The sequence below is a fragment of the Podarcis tiliguerta genome (genome assembly GCF_965153285.1).
Source record: "Podarcis tiliguerta genome assembly, chromosome: 8".
In the NCBI taxonomy this organism is placed as follows: domain Eukaryota; kingdom Metazoa; phylum Chordata; class Lepidosauria; order Squamata; family Lacertidae; genus Podarcis; species Podarcis tiliguerta.
The window spans coordinates 86,257,484-86,276,235 of NC_139541.1; the positions used below are offsets into that span (position 1 = coordinate 86,257,484).

At 47.5% G+C, this 18,752-nt stretch overlaps 2 protein-coding genes across 2 annotated transcripts; one reads left to right on the forward strand and one right to left on the reverse strand.

Moving 5' to 3' along the window:
- The first annotated feature begins 1,122 nt into the window (after positions 1-1,122).
- Positions 1,123-10,932, forward strand: OVOL3 (ovo like zinc finger 3). The gene is made up of 4 exons (XM_083456078.1): positions 1,123-2,635; positions 4,368-4,528; positions 6,703-6,883; positions 10,362-10,932. The coding sequence occupies exons 1-4, from the start codon at positions 2,533-2,535 to the stop codon at positions 10,655-10,657; spliced, it is 741 nt and encodes a 246-aa protein (XP_083312204.1). The 5' UTR covers positions 1,123-2,532; the 3' UTR covers positions 10,658-10,932.
- A 707-nt stretch (positions 10,933-11,639) lies between these two features.
- Positions 11,640-16,454, reverse strand: POLR2I (RNA polymerase II subunit I). The gene is made up of 6 exons (XM_083456383.1): positions 16,312-16,454; positions 14,670-14,724; positions 13,682-13,755; positions 12,768-12,842; positions 12,464-12,515; positions 11,640-11,882 (listed from the first exon to the last, which is right to left on the reverse strand). Exons 1-6 carry the CDS (start codon positions 16,368-16,370, stop codon positions 11,820-11,822), a joined length of 378 nt encoding a protein of 125 aa, XP_083312509.1. The 5' UTR covers positions 16,371-16,454; the 3' UTR covers positions 11,640-11,819.
- Positions 16,455-18,752: the final 2,298 nt, after the last annotated feature.

Sequence of the window (18,752 nt, forward strand, 5' to 3'; positions counted from 1 at the left end):
TAAATTATCTATCTATAATTACGTTCACAATAATAACTTTGTGTATGTTTATTCAAAACCTGCCAAGGAGTCCAATTCATTTTGTTGGTTTTTTTAAGTAATTTGTAAAAAGTTCCCATTCTTCTTTAAAGCCACCTTGTCTCGCAGTTTGTATGCCAATTTCGCCAGTTCTGCATAATCCATCCATTTCCCCTGCCACTGTTCTTTTGTCGGGATTTCCTCGTTCTTCCATCCTTGTGCTATTAGGACTCTTGCCGCCGTTGTCGCATATATAAATAAGTTCCTTCGTTTCCTTGGCAGGTCTTCTCCTGCAATCCCTAACGGAAGGCATTTCTCGTACGCAGCCTTTGCCAACCTGGTTCATTGCAGGAAATCAGAGCTTGAACATCCTCTATGGCAGAACCCACCATTCTCTCATGGGCTTCAGTGTTGAACTGTTCCAACTGTTGTGTGTATGTCCTAAACTCTAGTTTATCACATAGTTATTTATTCTTACAGCACCTTGTTTCCCTAAGAACTTGTCTTATTTTGCAAAAATAAATTGCTTTCATGGTGTAGCGTTATAGATACATGATTACCCACTGCTCTGGCCAGCACTCTGATCCCAATACAGTGGTACTTCGGGTTACAGACGCTTCAGGTTACAGACTCCGCTAACCCAGAAATAGTACAGTGGTACCTCGCAAGACGAATGCCTCTCAAGACGAAAAACTCGCTAGACAAAAGAGTTTTTCGTTTTCTGAGTTGCTTCGCAAGACGGATTTCCCTATGGGCTTGCTTTGCAAGACGAAAAAATTCACAAGACGAAAAAACTCACAGAACAAATTAATTTCGTCTTTGCTCCAGGATGAGAACAGAAATCGCGTGGTGGGGGCAGCAGGAGGCCCCATTAGCTAAAGTGGTGCTTCAGGTTAAGAACAGTTTCAGGTTAAGAATGGACCTCCGGAACGAATTAAGTTCTTAACCGAGGTACCACTGTATCTCTGTCCTGACTGCAGTGTGACAAGATGCTAGAAGTGCTGGCTACTTAACCTTTTAGCTAGTGGTGCTCCTCCAGCTGCAAGGGTTGGTTAAAGAACAGTCTTACATTGGGTCAGGTCATGGATCCATCTAGTCGCCTTGACAGCAGTAGATCTCCAGCATTATGGGTATAGATTTATTCTGTGAACCGCCCTGAGACCCCCGGGTATAGGGCGGTATATAAATTCAATTAATAACGATAATAATGGTGCACTCCTCAGAACACACCGGTGACGGGCAAAGATCTAAGAGTGGTGTGGTGCGTTAGTGTGCAAAGGTTACTTTTTAAAAAACCTGCCCAATTTTCCCCGGTCATTAAATTCGAGGCCAACTGATGGTGTTTTGGTGGTGAACAGGTTGGCCTTTTTCAACGTCCAGTTTGACACGGGAGTGTGAGCATTGCTGCCATCGAGTATCGGGTGAATTGCCCGTTTCCTGCAGCTGCCCTGTTCAAAGAGACGAGCCGGCTAACCGTCCTCGACTCTTCCCTCTATAGCAAAGTGCAGAATTTGCATGGAGAGGATGGAGATATCTTGTTGCCTTTGCAGTTAGGAGCACAAAGTATGCAAAGGAGCTGGAATTCGGTTCGCATTCAGAACGCGCACACACACACACACACACACACACACAGCTGCCCCGCAACACTCATTCAAATCGCGAGGTATCCAGTGTCGCTCTTGTAAACAGCCCAGGCTCTTTCGCACTCGTCTCCAGAATCACAACCTTCGCTGGACTTTGGCGGAGATTTTGGATTCGGCTTGGCAGCAGACCAGAAGGTGAGTGGTTTGACTTCTAAGGGTGCCTGTTCCTGCTTTTGCTGGAAGGTAGCTGGGTGTTTGGATGAGAAACTGGGGTTGTAGCCTCTGATCTGGAAAGGAAGCAGAGCAGGAGAGAATCTTCTTGTTGTTGTTTAGTCGTTTAGTCGTGTCCGCCTCTTCGTGACCCCCTGGACCAGAGCATGTCAGGCCCTCCTGTCTTCCACTGCCTCCCGCAATTTGGTCAAACTCATGCTGGTAGCTTCGAGAAGACTGTCCCACCATCTTGTCCTCTGTCGTCCCCTTCTTCTTGTGCCCTCAATCTTTCCCAACATCAGGGTCTTTTCCAGGGAGTCTTCTCTTCTCAGGAGGTGGCCAAAGTCTTGGAGCCTCAGCTTCAGGATCTGTCCTTCCAGTGAGCACTCAGGGCTGATTTCCTTCAGAATGGAGAGGTTGGATCTTCTTGCAGTCCATGGGACTCTCCAGAGTCTCCTCCAGCACCAGAATTCAAAAGCATCCATTCTTCGGCGATCAGCCTTCTTTATGGTCCAGCTCTCACTTCCATACATCACTACTGGGAAAACCACAGCTTTAACTATACGGATCTTTGTTGGCAAGGTGATGTCTCTACTTTTTAAGATGCTGTCTAACTTTGTCATTGCTTTTCTCCCAAGAAGCAGGCTTCTTTTAATTTCGTGACTGCTGTCAAAGTGCCAAAATACCGCCGGCGAATCTCAAGCCCACGGTTGCGCCAGCCATGCCTAAATCTTTCCTGGTCAAGCGGCGAGTCTCGAGGCGACTGGCATCCCGGGATTGGGGAGAGCTCTCTGACCAACTTCGCGGAGACTTGTACATCCCAGGTAGGTGTGCTAAAATTTTTTGCGTTGCCTTCAACACAAAAGTAGAAAAGAAAAGAAAAAGACCTAAGGAGAGAGAAAGCTGAAGAGGAGAGGGAGGGAAGAAAAGATTAAAGAAAGATAACGAAAGATAAAAGGAGTCTTGTTCTGCAGTCAAATAAGGTATTCACTCATTAAGATCCAACCATTCAGCCCTCTATAACCCTGTATTTTGTCAATCTTCAACTGCAGATATTGCAAGTTCCTTTACTCTTTCATGCAAAAAGTCCCTTAGAAATTTCCAATTCTTAATAAGTGTCAGTAATGAGTTTTCTCTCATTAAACACATTGACTTTGCCATCTCCGGGGAAATTATTATTATTTATTTTTATTATTTATTGAACTTACATACCGCCCTATACCCAGGGGTCTCAGGGCAGTTCACAGAATAAAATCTAGATATAGAACCACAAAATACATAATCAAAATAAAAACAACAACCCGATAGCCCCCCCCAAAAAAACACACACACACACAGACATTTTAACAGGGCATAGGATGTAAATCAGATCAACCAAAGGCCTGGTTAAAAGGGAATGTTTTTGCCTGGTGCCTAAAGGTTCATAATGAAGTTGCCAGGTGAACCTCCCTGGGGAGAGCATTCCACAGACGGGGAGCCACTGCAGAGAAGGCCCCGCTTTCGTGTTGCCACCCTCCGGACCTCTCAATACCCCATCCTCTTCACCAAAGCTTTTCCCCTCCTGAAAACGCTCCTGCCCCTGTCCTGAATCCCAGGGCTGCAAATTTCTTGCAACTGGGGTGGGTGGGAATGCAAGGGCCAGTTGCAGCCCAAACATAAGGCTGCCCTTGCCACAAAAGATGCCCTGGGTGTCCACAAGTCTCTTGCCCTCTTCCGTTAACACACCTGGCTCCCTGGAAGCAGGGGCTGCAACAGCATCCTTGGAGAAGGGGGGTTCGTTTTGGTTCTTCCCAGGGCCGTGTTAGGTTTGATGCGGCCCTCAGCTCCTGAAGGTAATGGGGCCCTTGATAATATGCCCAGCTGTCCTTTGCCGACAACAAATTGTCACTGTTTTTTGTGTTGAATATATGCTAGATGGCAATTTCTGGTCCTAATAGGTATCTAAAGCCATTTGCACATCACAAAATATGTTTTTTTATCAAAGTAATTGTTGAACTGAAATACAGTTAAGAAGAAGTATATTAATAGTGAAATAATTATTAAGCTCTAACTTAAAATGATTTTTTATTCATAACAAACTGAATAATGCAAACCCATTGGCATTTGGCAATAACAAAAGTTCCTTGAGAAACACAATTTAAAAAGACTCATAATCTAGTCTATAGAAACTTGCTAGAACATCATCATCATCATTATCATCATCATAATTTTTATTTATACCACCCCCCAGCCAAGACCAACATGAAATAAAAATAGGTGTAAATATATGATGCAAACTACTAATAATGATAGATAGCAGAATATTGGCACCCTATATATAGAAAGGAGCAAACCAGGGATATTTTAGGGAGCAGGCGAGCAGGCGGGGCCCATGACTTACATCATAGGAGCCTACACAACACAATGTAGGTTTTATTTTATTTGTTTTTTATCTTCTATTTTGGAAATGTACATCCAGTTTTTTCCCCTTAAATTTTTTTGGGCCCCCCCTAGAGAGTGAAGCCCTAAGCTAGAGCTTGATTAGCTTATACGTAAATCTGGCACTGGTTCTTCCAGAAGGCAGCTTGGCTCAAACCCTGGCAGACCCCCGGCTCCTCGCAGGCAGCTCCGTGAGCGTGTGGGAAAGAACCCACGCAGGAAACTTCCTCCAAGGCGTCGCTCAAAGCCCGTGTCATCCTCAACTGGGTCCCGTGGGGAAATATCCCAGGAGCAGCAAGGTAAGAACCCAGGAAGATCAGCGGATCAGGCCAGGTGTTCTCACAGTGGCCGGGCAGATCAGGCCGTCTTGAATTGCTCCAGCTTTCCAATTCCGAAAATGTGGGGTGCTAAAAAGTTGAAGCATGACCTGGGGATTCGAAACATGTTTGGGTTCAAATAATATTATTTCGTTTGGCTGGGTACGTAACATGCATGCCAAAGTGCACAGAACCCATAAAAAAAATGATTGCCAAGTGCTTGCATTTATACATTATTCAGGTAGGTAGCCGTGTTGGCCTGGTGCAGTCAAAATAACAATAAATAAAAAATTGCCCAGTAGCACCTTATAGACCAACTAAGTTTGTTCTGGTATAAGCTTTCGTGTGCATGCACACTTCTTCTGTTTCAGTGTAATTGTATATTATTGTTATTTAGCATTACCTGAAATCTTCAGAAGGTAACATAAACATCATTTGGTTTTCCAAAAGCAGTTGATGTGCTTTTTAATCCAAGATAAATGTTGTCGCAAAAAAAAGGTGCCACGTAACCCCCACTCTGGGTCCGTAAGAACTCAATCGTTTAGTGTGGCAGAACTGACACGTTGGAACTCCCTGCCAATTGCTGAAGACATTCTTATTTAGACAAGCCTACCTAGATAGTTTAGGGACGCGGGTGGCGCTGTAGGTAAAAGCCTCAGTGCCTAGGGCTTGCTGATCGAAAGGTCGGCGGTTCGAATCCCCGTGGCGGGGTGTGCTCCCGCTGTTCGGTCCCAGCGCCTGCCAACCTAGCAGTTCGAAAGCACCCCTGTGTGCAAGTAGATAAATAGGGACCGCTTACTAGCGGGAAGGTAAACGGCATTTCCGTGTGCTGCGCTGGCTCGCCAGATGCGGCTTTGTCACGCTGGCCACGTGACCCGGAAGTGTCTCCAGACAGCGCTGGCCCCCGGCCTCTTGAGTGAGATGGGCGCACAACCTTAGAGTTGGACACGACTGGCCCGTACGGGCAGGGGTACCTTTACCTTTTACCTAGATAGTTTAGGAAGCTTGTGTGAGTTTTGATGTGTTTTAATCTATTCTCTTGTGGTTTTATGAACGTTTTCAACCATGTAACGATAATTCTATTGCCATTTTTAAAAACTGCTTTGAGGTTTGTTTCCTGCAATCGAGCGGTATATAAATTATATGCAATAAATACTGGAGCTCAGTCGGTAGAGCACAAGACTCTTAATCTCAAGGCTGTGGGTTTGAGTCCCACGTCGGGCAAAGGTTCCTGCATGGCAGGGGGTTCCAACTATAATAATATATAATAATAATTTATTATTTCTACCCTGCCCATCTGGCTGGGTTACCCCAGCCACTCTGGGCGGCTTCCAACAAAGGATTAAAATTACATTAAAACATCAGTCATTAAAAACTTCCCTAAACCGGTTTGCCTTCAGATGTCTTCTAAATGTCAGATAGTTGTTTATTTCTTTGACATCTGATGGGAGGGTGCCACTACAGGGCAGGCACCACCACCAAGAAGGCCCTCTGCCTGGTTCCCTGTAGCTTTGCTTCTCGCAGGGAGGGAACCGCCAGAAGGCCCTCGGAGCTGGACCTCAGTGTCCAGGCTGAACGATGGGGGTGGAGACGCTCCTCCAGGTATACTGGACCGAGGCCGTTTAGGGCTTTAAAGGTCAGCACCAGCACTTTGAATTGTGCTCGGAAACGTCCTGGGAGCCAATGCAGGTCTCTCAGGACTAGTGTTATGTGGTCCTGGCGGCCGCTCCCAGTCACCAGTCTGGCTGCCGCATTCTGGATTAATTGTAGTTTCCAGGTCACCTTTAAAGGGAGCCCCACGGAGAGCGCATTGCAGTAGTCCAAGCGGGAGATAACCAGAGCATGCACCACTCTGGCGAGGCAGTCTGCAGGCATGTAGGGTCTCATCCTGCGTACCAGATAGAGCTGGTAAACAGCTGCCCTGGACACAGAATGGACCTGTGCCTCCATGGACAGCCGTGAGTCCAAAATGACTCCCAGGCTGCGCACCTCCACAATTGTATGAAAAGAAAAATGTACGGAATGACCATGCTGGCTGAGACTGATGGGAGTGGTAGCTCCAAGCGCCTGGGTTGCATAACCTTGCAGGTCCTCCACGTTCATTTGTTCTGCAAACTCCCAACCTGCCCCGCTCCCTCCCTTTCTGCTCCATCCAGGGCAGGAGTCCTTCAGCGCCGCAGTTCCAGTGCTGCGTGTGCAGCAAGCCCTTCCCTCTGCAGCGCATGCTGAATCGCCACCTCAAGTGCCACAGCCCCGTCAAGAAGCACGTCTGCAGGTGTTGCGGCAAGGGCTTCAACGACACCTTCGACCTCAAGAGGCACCTGAGGACGCACACAGGTGGGGACCTCACCCTGCAAGGGCCTTGGCTCTCGTTGCTCACCTGGGTGGGGAATTTACAAACGTAACATCCATATTGACCAATGTATTTTTTGTAAATAGTTTTTATTCATTTTTCATTAATGACACTTCAGTTGGTAGAATATCAAATCTTGCCACAATACAAATAATAAAGCCAATTATACATTCCAAATTATATATTTTAAAAAAACTTCCCATGTTCTGGCTGGTCAGGAGAGAGAAAAAATATTTCTTGTTCCTGCTTTTTCTCTCTTGTTTATTCCCAATATCACAGTTTCAATCTTAATCCTTTGTCTTATCTCGGCAGCCGCTGGTGTGAGACTTTCAATTGTATTTAGCAAATCTATATGGATATTGATCTGCAAGAGGAATTTTGTTCTTCCTGTTGTTGTCCGTCAATTATTTTCGGCGCAGTCCCCCTCAGAGGCCCCTTTTTTCATTCCACCATCTTATCTTCCAAGATTCTGGCCTGCCTTTCAGCTTTTCTTTGTTTAATTAAAATTAAGACACAGCGACCCTTCAAGTCTTTTAACGAACTGACGTTTTCCCAATCCGAATAGGCGTCTTCCGTAGGAGGCAGTACCATAAGGTATATTTCACAGTTAGCAATTGTTTGGTTCCTCTACAATCCAAGCTTTGCTCCCTGCAATGTATTGTATCACAGAATCGTAGAATCACAGGACTGTAGGGACCTTCAAAGGTCATCTAGTCCAACCCCCTCTTGCAATACAGGAACCTCAGCTGAAGCATCCCTGACAGATGGCCACCCAACCTCTGCTTAGAAACCTCCAAGGAAGGGAGGGAGACAGTCCCGCTGTCAAACAGCTCTTGCTGTCCGAAGTTCTTCCCGGTGTTTGGTCAAAATCTTCATTCCTTTTTTGTTGTTGTTGGGAAACCCTTTCATTTACACGAGAGACACAACTCTTCCCAAATCCCCTTACTTCAGGGGAATGAACCAAGAGGAGTGGGCGGCCCCGATTCCAGGTCAGCCATGCTTAACGGGCTTGTAGGTGATGGAGAACTCTCCCAAATAGTGACCAATCATTTCAGGCTTGATTTCCACCTGGTTGAAGGTCTTCCCATTGTACACGCGTGTCGGAGTGTCCGTATGACCAAGCTGAAATGGCTCTCCTCCTCAGACGTGTCTTCGGGATCCATCAGGCTCTCCTCCTCTGACGGTGATTAACGACCTAAGCCTTTGATGAGGCTTCAGGCACGTTCCCCCATTACGCAGAGGATCCAAACAGCAGTAGCAGGAGCCGAAATATGTGCTACATCGCTACGTTTATTACTAACTACGCAGGACAGAAAAGAATATGCATCTGCTCTCTGTGAGAGTCAGGGAACAACCTGGAACAAAGAAACAGGAAACCAGTAACATCAACATCCATCTCCCGTGAGACTTCCAACAGTCTGGAATGTCAACAGAGTCTTGTGATTCCAAAATCTGCACAGTGGCATAAACAGAAATCTAACACTGCCTACCATTTCCAGAAGAATAATTGTGTCTTGCAGGTGGATCTTGACCACCTCTGCCTTCTCCATGGGCAGGGCCCCTTTCTTGGCCTTGCGCAGCCGCTTCAGGAGGGAGCGCTGCTTGCGGCGCAGGCCACAGTTGAGCCGCCACTACCGCTGGCGGGCACTGTACAGCTGCTCATAGGACATGTCGAGGAGCTGGTCCAGGTCAACACCCCGACAGGTGAACTTCCAGAAAGTACGCTTCCTCTTCTTCTGCTCCACTTTCCGCCATCTTGGCCACAGTCTCCTCCAGGAAAAGGCCGAGATCCCGCGCGGTTTGCTCCTAGTGAGAGCCCAAAATCTTCATTCCTGTAACTTGAAGCCATGAGTTCAAGTCCTACTTTCTAGAGCAGGAGAAAACAAGCTTGCTCCATCTTCCATATGACAGCCCTTGAGATATTTGAAGATGGCTCTCATATCTCCTCTTTTCCAGGCTAAACATACCCAGCTCCTTCAAGCACTCCTCATAAGGCTCGGTTTCCAGACCCTTTGTCATCTTGATTGCCCTCCTCTGCACACTTTCCAACTTGTCAACATCCTTCTTAAATTGTGGCACCCAGAACTGGACTTAGTATTCCGGTGTGGTCTGACCAAGGCAGAATAGAGTGGTCCTGTTAGTTGATCTGGACACTAATAATCATAGTTTGGAGGTCCCAAGTCCTAAGGAAGTCAGACTATCCTCAACAGGGCCAGGGCCTTCTCAGTGATGGTCCTGTCCCATGAGACTAGGGCCCTGCAGGATTTAACCTCCTTCCAACGGGCCTGTAAGACAGAGCTATTTCACCTGGCCTTTAATTTGAATTCAGCCTGATCTTTTATTTCCCTTCTCTTTTATGAAGATCACCCGCTCTGTGACCCCACAGCTAATTCTCCCCTGGTCTCCTCGCTGGCCCAAGTAGGACCAATTCAGCCAGCTAGCCCTGGGGATTATCTAATTGATTTTTGAATTTTATTGTTATTCATGTTTTTATACTGTATTTTATGCTGCTTGTATAATTAAGTGTTTTAAATTTGTTGTTAGCCGCCCTGAGCTCGGTTTTTGAACTGGGACGGGTGGGAATAGCATAGCTTTAGCTTTTTTTGCTGCTGCCTTTGGTTGACCTGATGGACATCCTATGCCCTTTTTTAAAAAAATGGGGGACCTCCGCTATCAGGTTTTTATTTTGATGATGTATTTTGTGGTTTTATATCTTGATTTTATTCTGTGAACCACCCTGAGACCCCCGGGTATAGGGCGGTATATAAATTCAATATATAAAAATAATTTCCCCGGAGATGGCAAAGTTAACGTGATTAATGAGAGAAAACTCATTACTGACACTTACAGGTGAAACTCAAAAAATTAGAATATCGGGGAAAAGTTCATTTATTTCAGTAATTCAATGCTATTGAAGCATCCTGGTCTTCCATAACACCTCAGCCGTGCCACAGGCTGATAGCATCCATGCCATGCCACGAGGCAGTAATTGATGCAAAAGGGGCCCAAACCAAGTACTGAGTACATATGCATGCTTCTACTTCTCAGAGGTCCAATATTGCTCGATTTGCAATCCTTGTTTTGCTGATTTCATTTAATATTCTAATTTTCTGAGATTGTTAATTTGGGGTTTTCATCAGCTGTACGCCATGGTCATCACAATTATAACAAATAAAGGCTTGACATATCTCGCTTTGCATGTCATATATTAGTTTCACCTTTTAAGTTGAATTACTGAAATAAACGAACTTTTCCACAATATTCTAATTTTTCGATCCTGTATTAAGGATTGGAAATTTCTAAGGGACTTTTTGCATGAAAATACCGAATTGTAGAGGTTTATTATTTTGCAGCTTTATATCTTGATTTTATTCCGTGAACCGCCTTGAGACCCCCGGGTATAGGGCGGTATATAAATTCAATGAATACAGGCCTGTCCACCTGACATTTGTCCCTCCGCAGGCATCCGCCCGTACCGCTGCTGCGTCTGCGACAAAGCCTTCACCCAGCGATGCTCCCTCGAGTCGCACCTCAAGAAAATCCACAGCATCCAGCAGCGATACGCCTACCGTGAGCGCCGCTCCAAGCTCTTTGTGTGCGAGGAGTGCGGCTTCACCTGCAGCGGCAGCGAGGAGTACTACGGCCACGTCCGCCGCCTGCACCCCGGCCACGGGATCCTGGCCAGAGGGTTCCGGAAGGTGGCGCCGGACAACGTCCTCCACCCCAGCTTCCACGTCCTCTACCCTTCCGCGTACTGAGGCCCGGAGGCCAGGGCCCAGGAAACCGGGAAACAGCAAATCCCATGTAAGGAAAACGGGGGAGTAGAAAAACTAGCCAAATCATGCATTTGGAGTACGCTGCCCATGCCAAGAGCGGACTGTGCCAATTCTGCACCTCTTCTAAGTGTTGGGCGTCTTGCCCAGCCCTGCCTTGAGATTTCCGTTTCTCAAAATTAGCTGTTACCAAAATACGCGGCGGCAGACTCAGAGGACTAGAAACTTTTGTTTTCAAAATGAAGGTTCCCAGAAGGCTGTGTTTTCAAGTCTTTTCTCCAAGCTCGGTTGTGGGTGCCCTCGTTTTTGAGGCGAGGCCAGGGGCAGGGCTTTTTCTGTGGTGGCCCCCAAGCTGTGGAACGCTCTCTGCAGGCATTTCGGCCTTTGTGATGCTCTTCCAGGCACCAACCAAACCTTTTTTTGCACTTGCCCAAGTTTTTGGTTGCGCTGAATATGTGGCTGTTTCTAACCTGTTAATCTTGTAATGAGTTGCGTTTTGTCGCATGCCGCCTCGCGGGGCCAATATTGGTGGTGAGACAACATATAATTATATTAAAAACTATGTTTCCTCATGGTCAGGGGAATATTTTGTTCTGCTTCCTGCTTAAACATAACCGGCCTCCTCTCTGAACATGGCTGTCTTGCATTATAGCTCATTTTTTAAAAAGCGGGTGGGCACAAGCTATCTTTAAAGCCACACCTCTAAACCGGACACTCAGCCCCATCATCCTGGCTGGGATGGAGTGGGCTGGAATGAGGGAAAGGTAGGCAAACCACACATGCTTTATCCCACATGACCTGAACCCTAGATCATGGGGGGGGGGGTGGACTAGATGACCCCTGGGTCCCGTCCAACTCTTAAGGTTCTATTATTCTTTTATTCTCGCCAAGCTGCTTTAATTGTGTACAGATGTGCCAGCCTCAGCTGCCCCACCCAGGAAGGCTTGAGGAAGCACAACTTTGGGACTTTTGTAAAAATATAAACCATGTTTTATTAACAAAGCCAAAAACACGAACAACCCAAGTCAAAGAGGGTGTCTAGGCACAGACAGGCAGCAGTTGAATCATCTGGAAGTTTGTCAGAAAGGAGAGAAATTAAGGTAACGGCAGGAAAGGGACAAGGAGGGGGCTGACATCTCCACGGGCTTCACTCTGTCCAGCGGTGACCGCAGTGTGGGGCTGTGCAGACGTAATACAGCCTCATGGCATCCTAAAGAAGACATGGAAGGGGTGAGACGGGTATTCCAGGTGTGTTTCCATGCCTTGCCCCCGTGATCATAAAGACCTCCGGGGAAATGTGAAGGCTTAAAACCCAACAGAACCAGAAGACACCTTTCAAACCTCCACAGACCCTAATCCCCACGTTTTGGAGCTCTGGAAAAAAAACTCCTGTTATGTTTGCAACATAACCATAATGCTGTTTTGTTTTGAACTGCAAATTGTTTTGGCTCTGGGAACGCCCTTCTGCGAGTCTGTAAGGAGCTCAGCTGAAACACCCACCCCTGGTGGGTTTTTTTTTTAAGTGACAGAGACTCCAAACTCTATGGCAGTCACCCAGCTGGTTTTAAGAGAAGATATTTGAATAAGTGAGTGGGGAAGCAGGTGGAAAACAGACATGCAAATCATGTGGGGGTCACGGCTGAAATTCTGCTACTGAAGTAGAGGACCCGATGTTGGGAAACCCACATGCAAAGCGAGCGAATGTCATTGCTTGTAACTTTTAAGAAGGGTGTTGCTGCTAGGGATTACAAAAACATCAGCTGCCCTAGATCTCAAAAGAAGTCTCCTCACCTCAGCCCTTGCGCTGTGAGACTGGAAAAACACGGCTTCCTTGTGGCCGCACCTGGAAGACAGGGGTGGAAAGATCTGGTTATGAGGCAGGGCAGATCCCGGAAGCACGGAGGAAATGACCCACACCCCGCCTTCCCAACCTGGTATCCCAGGCCCGATGTCTGGGACTAGCTGGTGGGAGTCCAAAATGTCTGGGAGGGCTGGCCTCCATCAAAGGTTTTTGTTTGTCCCAGGCTGTTCTATGCTTTGTGGCATTTGCCGGACTTTTTAAAAATAAGAAAAATGGCTACAGCTCAGCACTCACTTCTGGCAAGGGTGGTCCTCTGTTCGGGGCAGAGTTGGGTCCTGGGAAACGTCAGCAATGATCTGGGTTAGTTCACTGAAATACAGATGGTTAAAAAGTGATTCTTTTGACTGCTCACTCTCAGTCAGCCCCCCCGCCCTTTCTTTTGCAGTCATCATTATTCCCATTGCACTGCCCCCAGGACACCTGGCTGCTCCCTTACCACCTTTCTGAATTTTCCAAAAAGACCCTCTCTTCTCATTTCTCCACCCCCATCATTCTGCCTGGACGCTGAGGTCCAGCGCCGAGGGCCTTCAGGCAGTTCCCTCCCAGCGAGAAGCCAAGTTACAGAGAACCAAGCAGAGGGCCTTCTCGGTGGTGGCGCCCGCCCTGTGGAACGCCCTCCCATCAGATGTCAAAGAAATAAACAACTACCTGACATTTAGAAAACATCTGAAGGCAGCCCTGTTCAGGGAAGTTTTTAATGTGAGATATTTTAATGTATGTTTAATCTTTGTTGGAAGCCGCCCACAGTGGCTGGGGAAACCCAGAAAGAGGGGCGGGGTACAAATAAATTGTTGTTGTTTCTGTGTGGGTGCTTTCCCCCCACCCCCATTGACCACCTTGGCCTGGCACCTGGAATGGAAACTATGGTTCTGTGAAGGCAGCCAAGAAATAACTTTTCACTGCAGCTGCGTCACTTTGCCAGTTCACGTTCAGCTTGTGATCAACCACTAGGGCATTTCCCCATGTTTCACTTGTCTGAACAAAGTGGATGCAAAACTAGGCTGGATTTTCAACGCAGGAATACAGGAGGTTGCCTTATGTAAAGTCAGTGTGTTCCCTTATGCAGCGTGGCTGGCAATGGCCTCTCCGGGGCTTCAGGCAGATCAACACAGGCCAGCAATTCCTTCAAGGCAGCTGCTGGTACTTACTCAACTTCATGCGTGATCTTATTGACGTAGATGCAGCTATTGTCAGCCTCCTGCTGGTAGTCGCAGTTGCGGCACTGCAGGGAGAAGAGGAGAACGGTCACACGTTCACGTTCCCAGCAAGCCCTGGGGGGGCAAAACATTACCTACAAGACTGATGCCAGGAGGGAGAAACTGCCTCGCTGTCACAGACTGGTTGGACGTAGAGGAACGGTGGGAGGCACCATTGGGGAAGAAGGATCTGAGTGCAGGGAATGGTGGTGGGACAGAGGGAGGAGATGGGGAGGAGGAGGTGTCAGAAGCTGAAGGTGTGGCACGGCTTAGTGAGCTCGGAGTCTGCGGCAGAGAAAAGTCAAGAGAGAGGCGGCAGAGCAGGATGAGGGAGGCCAAGAGGCAGAGGTGAGTCGGGCTGGTGAAGCAGCACAGGTGTCTCCCCCTCCTGCTGTGACAAGCGCCCCTCTTCCCTGGGCTCCCAGGACCAGGAGAGGTATGAAGTGTGAGGAGCAAAGGAAGACCTGCAGGCATAGTCTCAGATTGCTTAGGAAAGACCTGGAAGAGGAGACTTAGGCAGCTGTGGGAAGGCAGGGGTCTTCAGACTCCGCATCTGCTTCATAAAGTACAAGACCTACCAAAGAAGAGTCGCCGTGCTCATTAGGCCTGGCATTCCTGTGCGGATCCTGTTTTTCTAATAAAGCGTTAACCACCTGCTCTGTGTGATTCACTGCTGTCTCGCTCCTGACACTGCACACCCGTGATCCGTGCCCAGCAATCTCAAAGGCTGAGTTACGGTCCGCAGCTTGAAGCCTCCCAAGGTCCGCAGCTTGAAGCTGGCAAATATGGGGCAAAATGACCAAGCTCGCCCCTTTCCCGGCCAAAAGGTCCCAGCCAGGCAGCTGAGCTGGGAAGGAACTGCCACAAAGCCACAACAGCTCACGGTGAAACCCTGCACTCAAGAGTCTACCTGAAGAGAGTATTGCCACCTGACACTCACAGCATAGAGAAGGATCCTGTTCTCTTTGTCTTCTTTAGGGTACAACATGTTGTTGCTGTTAAAAAAAAAAAAGAGGAGAGAGAGAAAGATTTAAGTGAGTTTCTTGGAGAATAGGTGAGATGCAAATGTAAAACTAGAACTAGTGGACAGATGAAACTGAGTGGGGGGCCAACAGCTGAGAGCCGCCTTGCCCGGCCCTGGCGCCCTCCAGATGTTGTGGGCAGCAACAGCTGTTCTGGCTTGAGCTGACAGGAGCTGGAGCCCAAAGCCCAGGGGCAGAGAGCAGCTGCTTTGCGGGGAGAAAGTCCCAGGTTCCGTTCTCTGCCTGAAATCCTGGAGACCACGGCTGCCAGTCTGTGTAGACCATATGGGGCTAGATGGACCCATAAGTCTGACTCAGCACAAGGCTTAGCGATTCCTGCGCCCAAGTCCCTCGTCAACATGGCAGGATAACTTTTTCTTCCGCACATATGCGTGATGTGATTTTGACCGCCTGCGCAAGCGGCAAAACCTGGAAGTAACAGGTCACCGTGGAGCGCAACCCAAAAATACTTTTCCTGGAGCATATTTATCCTGAGGTATGACTGTACAGTGGTGCCTCGCAAGACGAAAAGAATCCGTCCCGCGGGTCTTTTCGTCTTGCGGTTTTTTCGTCTTGCGAAGCAAGCCCATTGACGGAGTAGCGCTATTAGCGCTATTGACATTTTAAGGGCTAAAAACGGCTTTTTAAGGGGTGGGGGATTAGCGGTTTTGCTGCTAAAATGCTTTTAGCAGCTTAGCGCTTCAGGAAAAGGGGTTTTGGAGCGGGGGAAAAAAATTCAATTTTTTTGGTCATTTTTCGTCTTGCGAAGCCTCTGCAGACGGAAAACCCTTTCGTCTTGCGGGTTTTCCGTCTTGCGGGTTTTCCGTCTTGCAAGGCATTCGTCTTGCGGGGCACCACTGTAGTAGAAAGTGTATGACCTCCACCTCTGGTTTCCATTTGGGGATGCAGAGTTGCTCTAGGAGCTGCTGGCGGAGATCAGCATATATAGTTTACATCTAAGGACCAGGTGAGTCAGAGTTTCCACCAGGGGCTCATCCCATGGGCAGATTCCACCTCTCTCCGCCAGGCCCAGGAACCTTCCCCATGGCTTGGAGTTGAAGCTGGCCAGCGAAAAGGCCCTTGAGGGCTGAGCAAAAATCCGAGGGAGTTGTGGTTAGTTTCCTGTGCCCAGGAAAGTCGAAAGTCAAGAGGGGAGCATGTTGTTGTTGTTGTTATTTCCTATTATTCCGCTGCTGCTGTTGCTCCACCACGTGCATCTCTCCCTAATCCCGTGTACCCGAAGACGTGTGCATGCACACGAAAGCTCTTACCAAGAACTAACTTACTTGGTCTCCAAGGTACTACTGGAAGGAATTTTAAAATTAAATTAAATTAAATTAAATTTTCTTTCCCTAACCCTTGACTGTGTTTTGGGGAACCATCCCAGCCCCTGCTCATTTTCGGTTCTTCCCTCTGCAGGAATGCCCCCCTTCTCGGGATATCACAGCCCTGCAGCGTGGGAAGGGGGACCCCGAGGTCATCTAGCCCAGCCCCCGAGGGGACTGATGGGGGGGCGGTCAATGCGGGCCCCGCCCTCTCCTCCCCCCCCCCCGGCCTCACCATTCCTGGCAGAAGCGGATCCCCACGAAGCCCGGCTCGTAGGCCCCTTCCGACTCCATGGCAACCGCCCCCACTGCGCAGGCGCAAAAGGGCCCTCCCGCCCGGCTCAGGCTCTCGGCTTCCCGGGCTCGGACTGCGCAGGCGCGGCTCCCGGCGTCCACCGCCCGCGCCTGCGCGTCTCCTCTTCGGCGCTTCGGCTAAGGCAGCCGGCAGGGGCCAGAATAGACCCGAGCGCGCGCGCGGAAGTGGATGCTCTGGTCGCCTCGCCTGAAAAAGGAGGTGGAAAAGGATTCAGGGGGAAAAGGGGACCCCAAATAATACAGAGGAGGGAGGGACTCCCCGCTTGGGAGTACACCCTGGAAATAAGTAATCATAAAAATAAGGTAATTATTATTATTATTATTATTATTATTATTATTATTATTATATTTTATTGGTTTTACAATTTAATATTCGACACATCAATATAATAATAATAGTAATAGAATTCATATTCCCCCCCAGCCTGTAACTTCCCTCAACTTCCCCTTCTGGTTCATTAAATGTTTGCTACTTCTGTGTAATTTATTTCCTCCTATTTTCTTAATCTTTTCATTAAATGCTCTTATATTCTTATCACTTATTTATACCATATTTTCCTTCCAATTATATCTTTCACTTAATTAATTTCTGATTTATTGCTTCTTAGTCTTTACATTTGTTTCCATAATCGTGTTTACTCAAATCCTGCTAATGAGTCCATTTCTTTACAGTGTTTCTGTAACTACAGCAGAAACGCTTCCCAGTCTTTTTTAGAGTCTCTATTGTCCTCATCTCTAACTCTTCCCGTGAGTTTTGCCATTTCTGCGCATTCCATAAGTTTAACTTTCCATTTTCTTTCCTTGGCATCTTGTTGTCTTTCCATTTTGGGGCTAGTAATATCCTAGCTGAATGAATAACTTCTTCCGCTCTTTTGGCAATTCCTGCCCTATAGAGGTATAATGCTTATTAGATCCTTTCCAGAAAGGGCTGTTCTGTGGGCTGCCACGGCGGGACCCCTGGGGGCTTCTCTTACACGTAAACATGCTTGGCAGAAAAGACGCCCAAGCCTACTCAGTGTAGCATAACGAGGGCCATTATCGGGGAGGTTGAGGACTTCCAATGAGAAAAGGGCATACTTTTTAATGTCCAATGTTTTATTATGTTTTTATATATGTTTAAAGCACTGCCGCACCAATGTAAAGAGACATGGCTTCCCCCCCCCCATCCCTCTTCACAGTGTCACAAGAATCCTAAGGCATCACAAATAAAAACGAAGGCTCATAAATGCACAAGATAAACACACGTACGTAAGTACCCAAACCACGTGTCTGAAATAGTGCAGGAATCCTGAAGCCGCCTTGGCTCTTAATGACCGCAAATATTTCCTCTGCAGGAGGAAATACCTTGGGGAAACCTCTCCCGATAGTTCCTTTCACTTAACGAATCCTTCGGAGCCCCTCAAAAGAGCACATTTTGTGCATGAAGAGGCGATAGGGGAGGTCTGTGACCAGGGTTTCTGAAACCAGGGTATGTACCATTTCCAAAGATGAGTGGCTAGGATAATGCAACCAGGAAGTATTATCAAGTGTCAGAAGAAAAGATAAGTATCAAAACATAAGACGTGGTGTGCGAGGAAGACTCTGAGAAGGAGGCGTCTGGGTAAAATCAAGCCAGCAACTGAGCTACTTGAGAGCATGAAAGCTGTCTGTTCATCAATGTTCTTCCCATGAAAAAGGGAGAAGAAACTGAGATTTTATTTGGATGTCTCATTGCCTCCTCATAAAAAGTACAAAGAGTTCTTTCTTTATTAGCTTCTGTTTAGAGTACAGAACACCGATCAGATGTTTGAGCAGCTTCTTGAAGAAAGTGTGGCCTAGTTTCCTTGCATATTCAGTAGGATAACTGGATTGTAGAGGGTTCTTAATTCTAAGACCCTTAGGTATAATGTCCAGGCTCTTGCATTCAGTCAGAAAGAAGATGTCAGTCTGTACCTGTGCAAGTTTCTTGGTGAGGTTAGAGTCATAGAATCATAGAGTTGGAAGAGACCACAAGGGCCATCGAGTCCAACCCCCTGCCAAGCAGGAAACACCATCAGAGCACTCCTGACATCTGGTTGTCAAGCCTCTGCTTAAAGACCTCCAAAGAAGGAGACTCCACCACACTGCTTGGCAGCAAATTCCACTGTCAAACAGCTCTTACTGTCAGGAAGTTCTTCCTAATGTTTAGATGGAATCTTCTTTCTTGTAGTTTGGATCCATTGCTCCGTGTCCGCTTCTCTGGAGCAGCAGAAAACAACCTTTCTCCCTCCTCTATGTGACATCCTTTTCTATATTTGAACATGGCTATCATATCACCCCTTAACATCCTCTTCTCCAGGCTAAACATGTCCAGCTCCCTTAGCCGTTCCTCATAAGGCATCG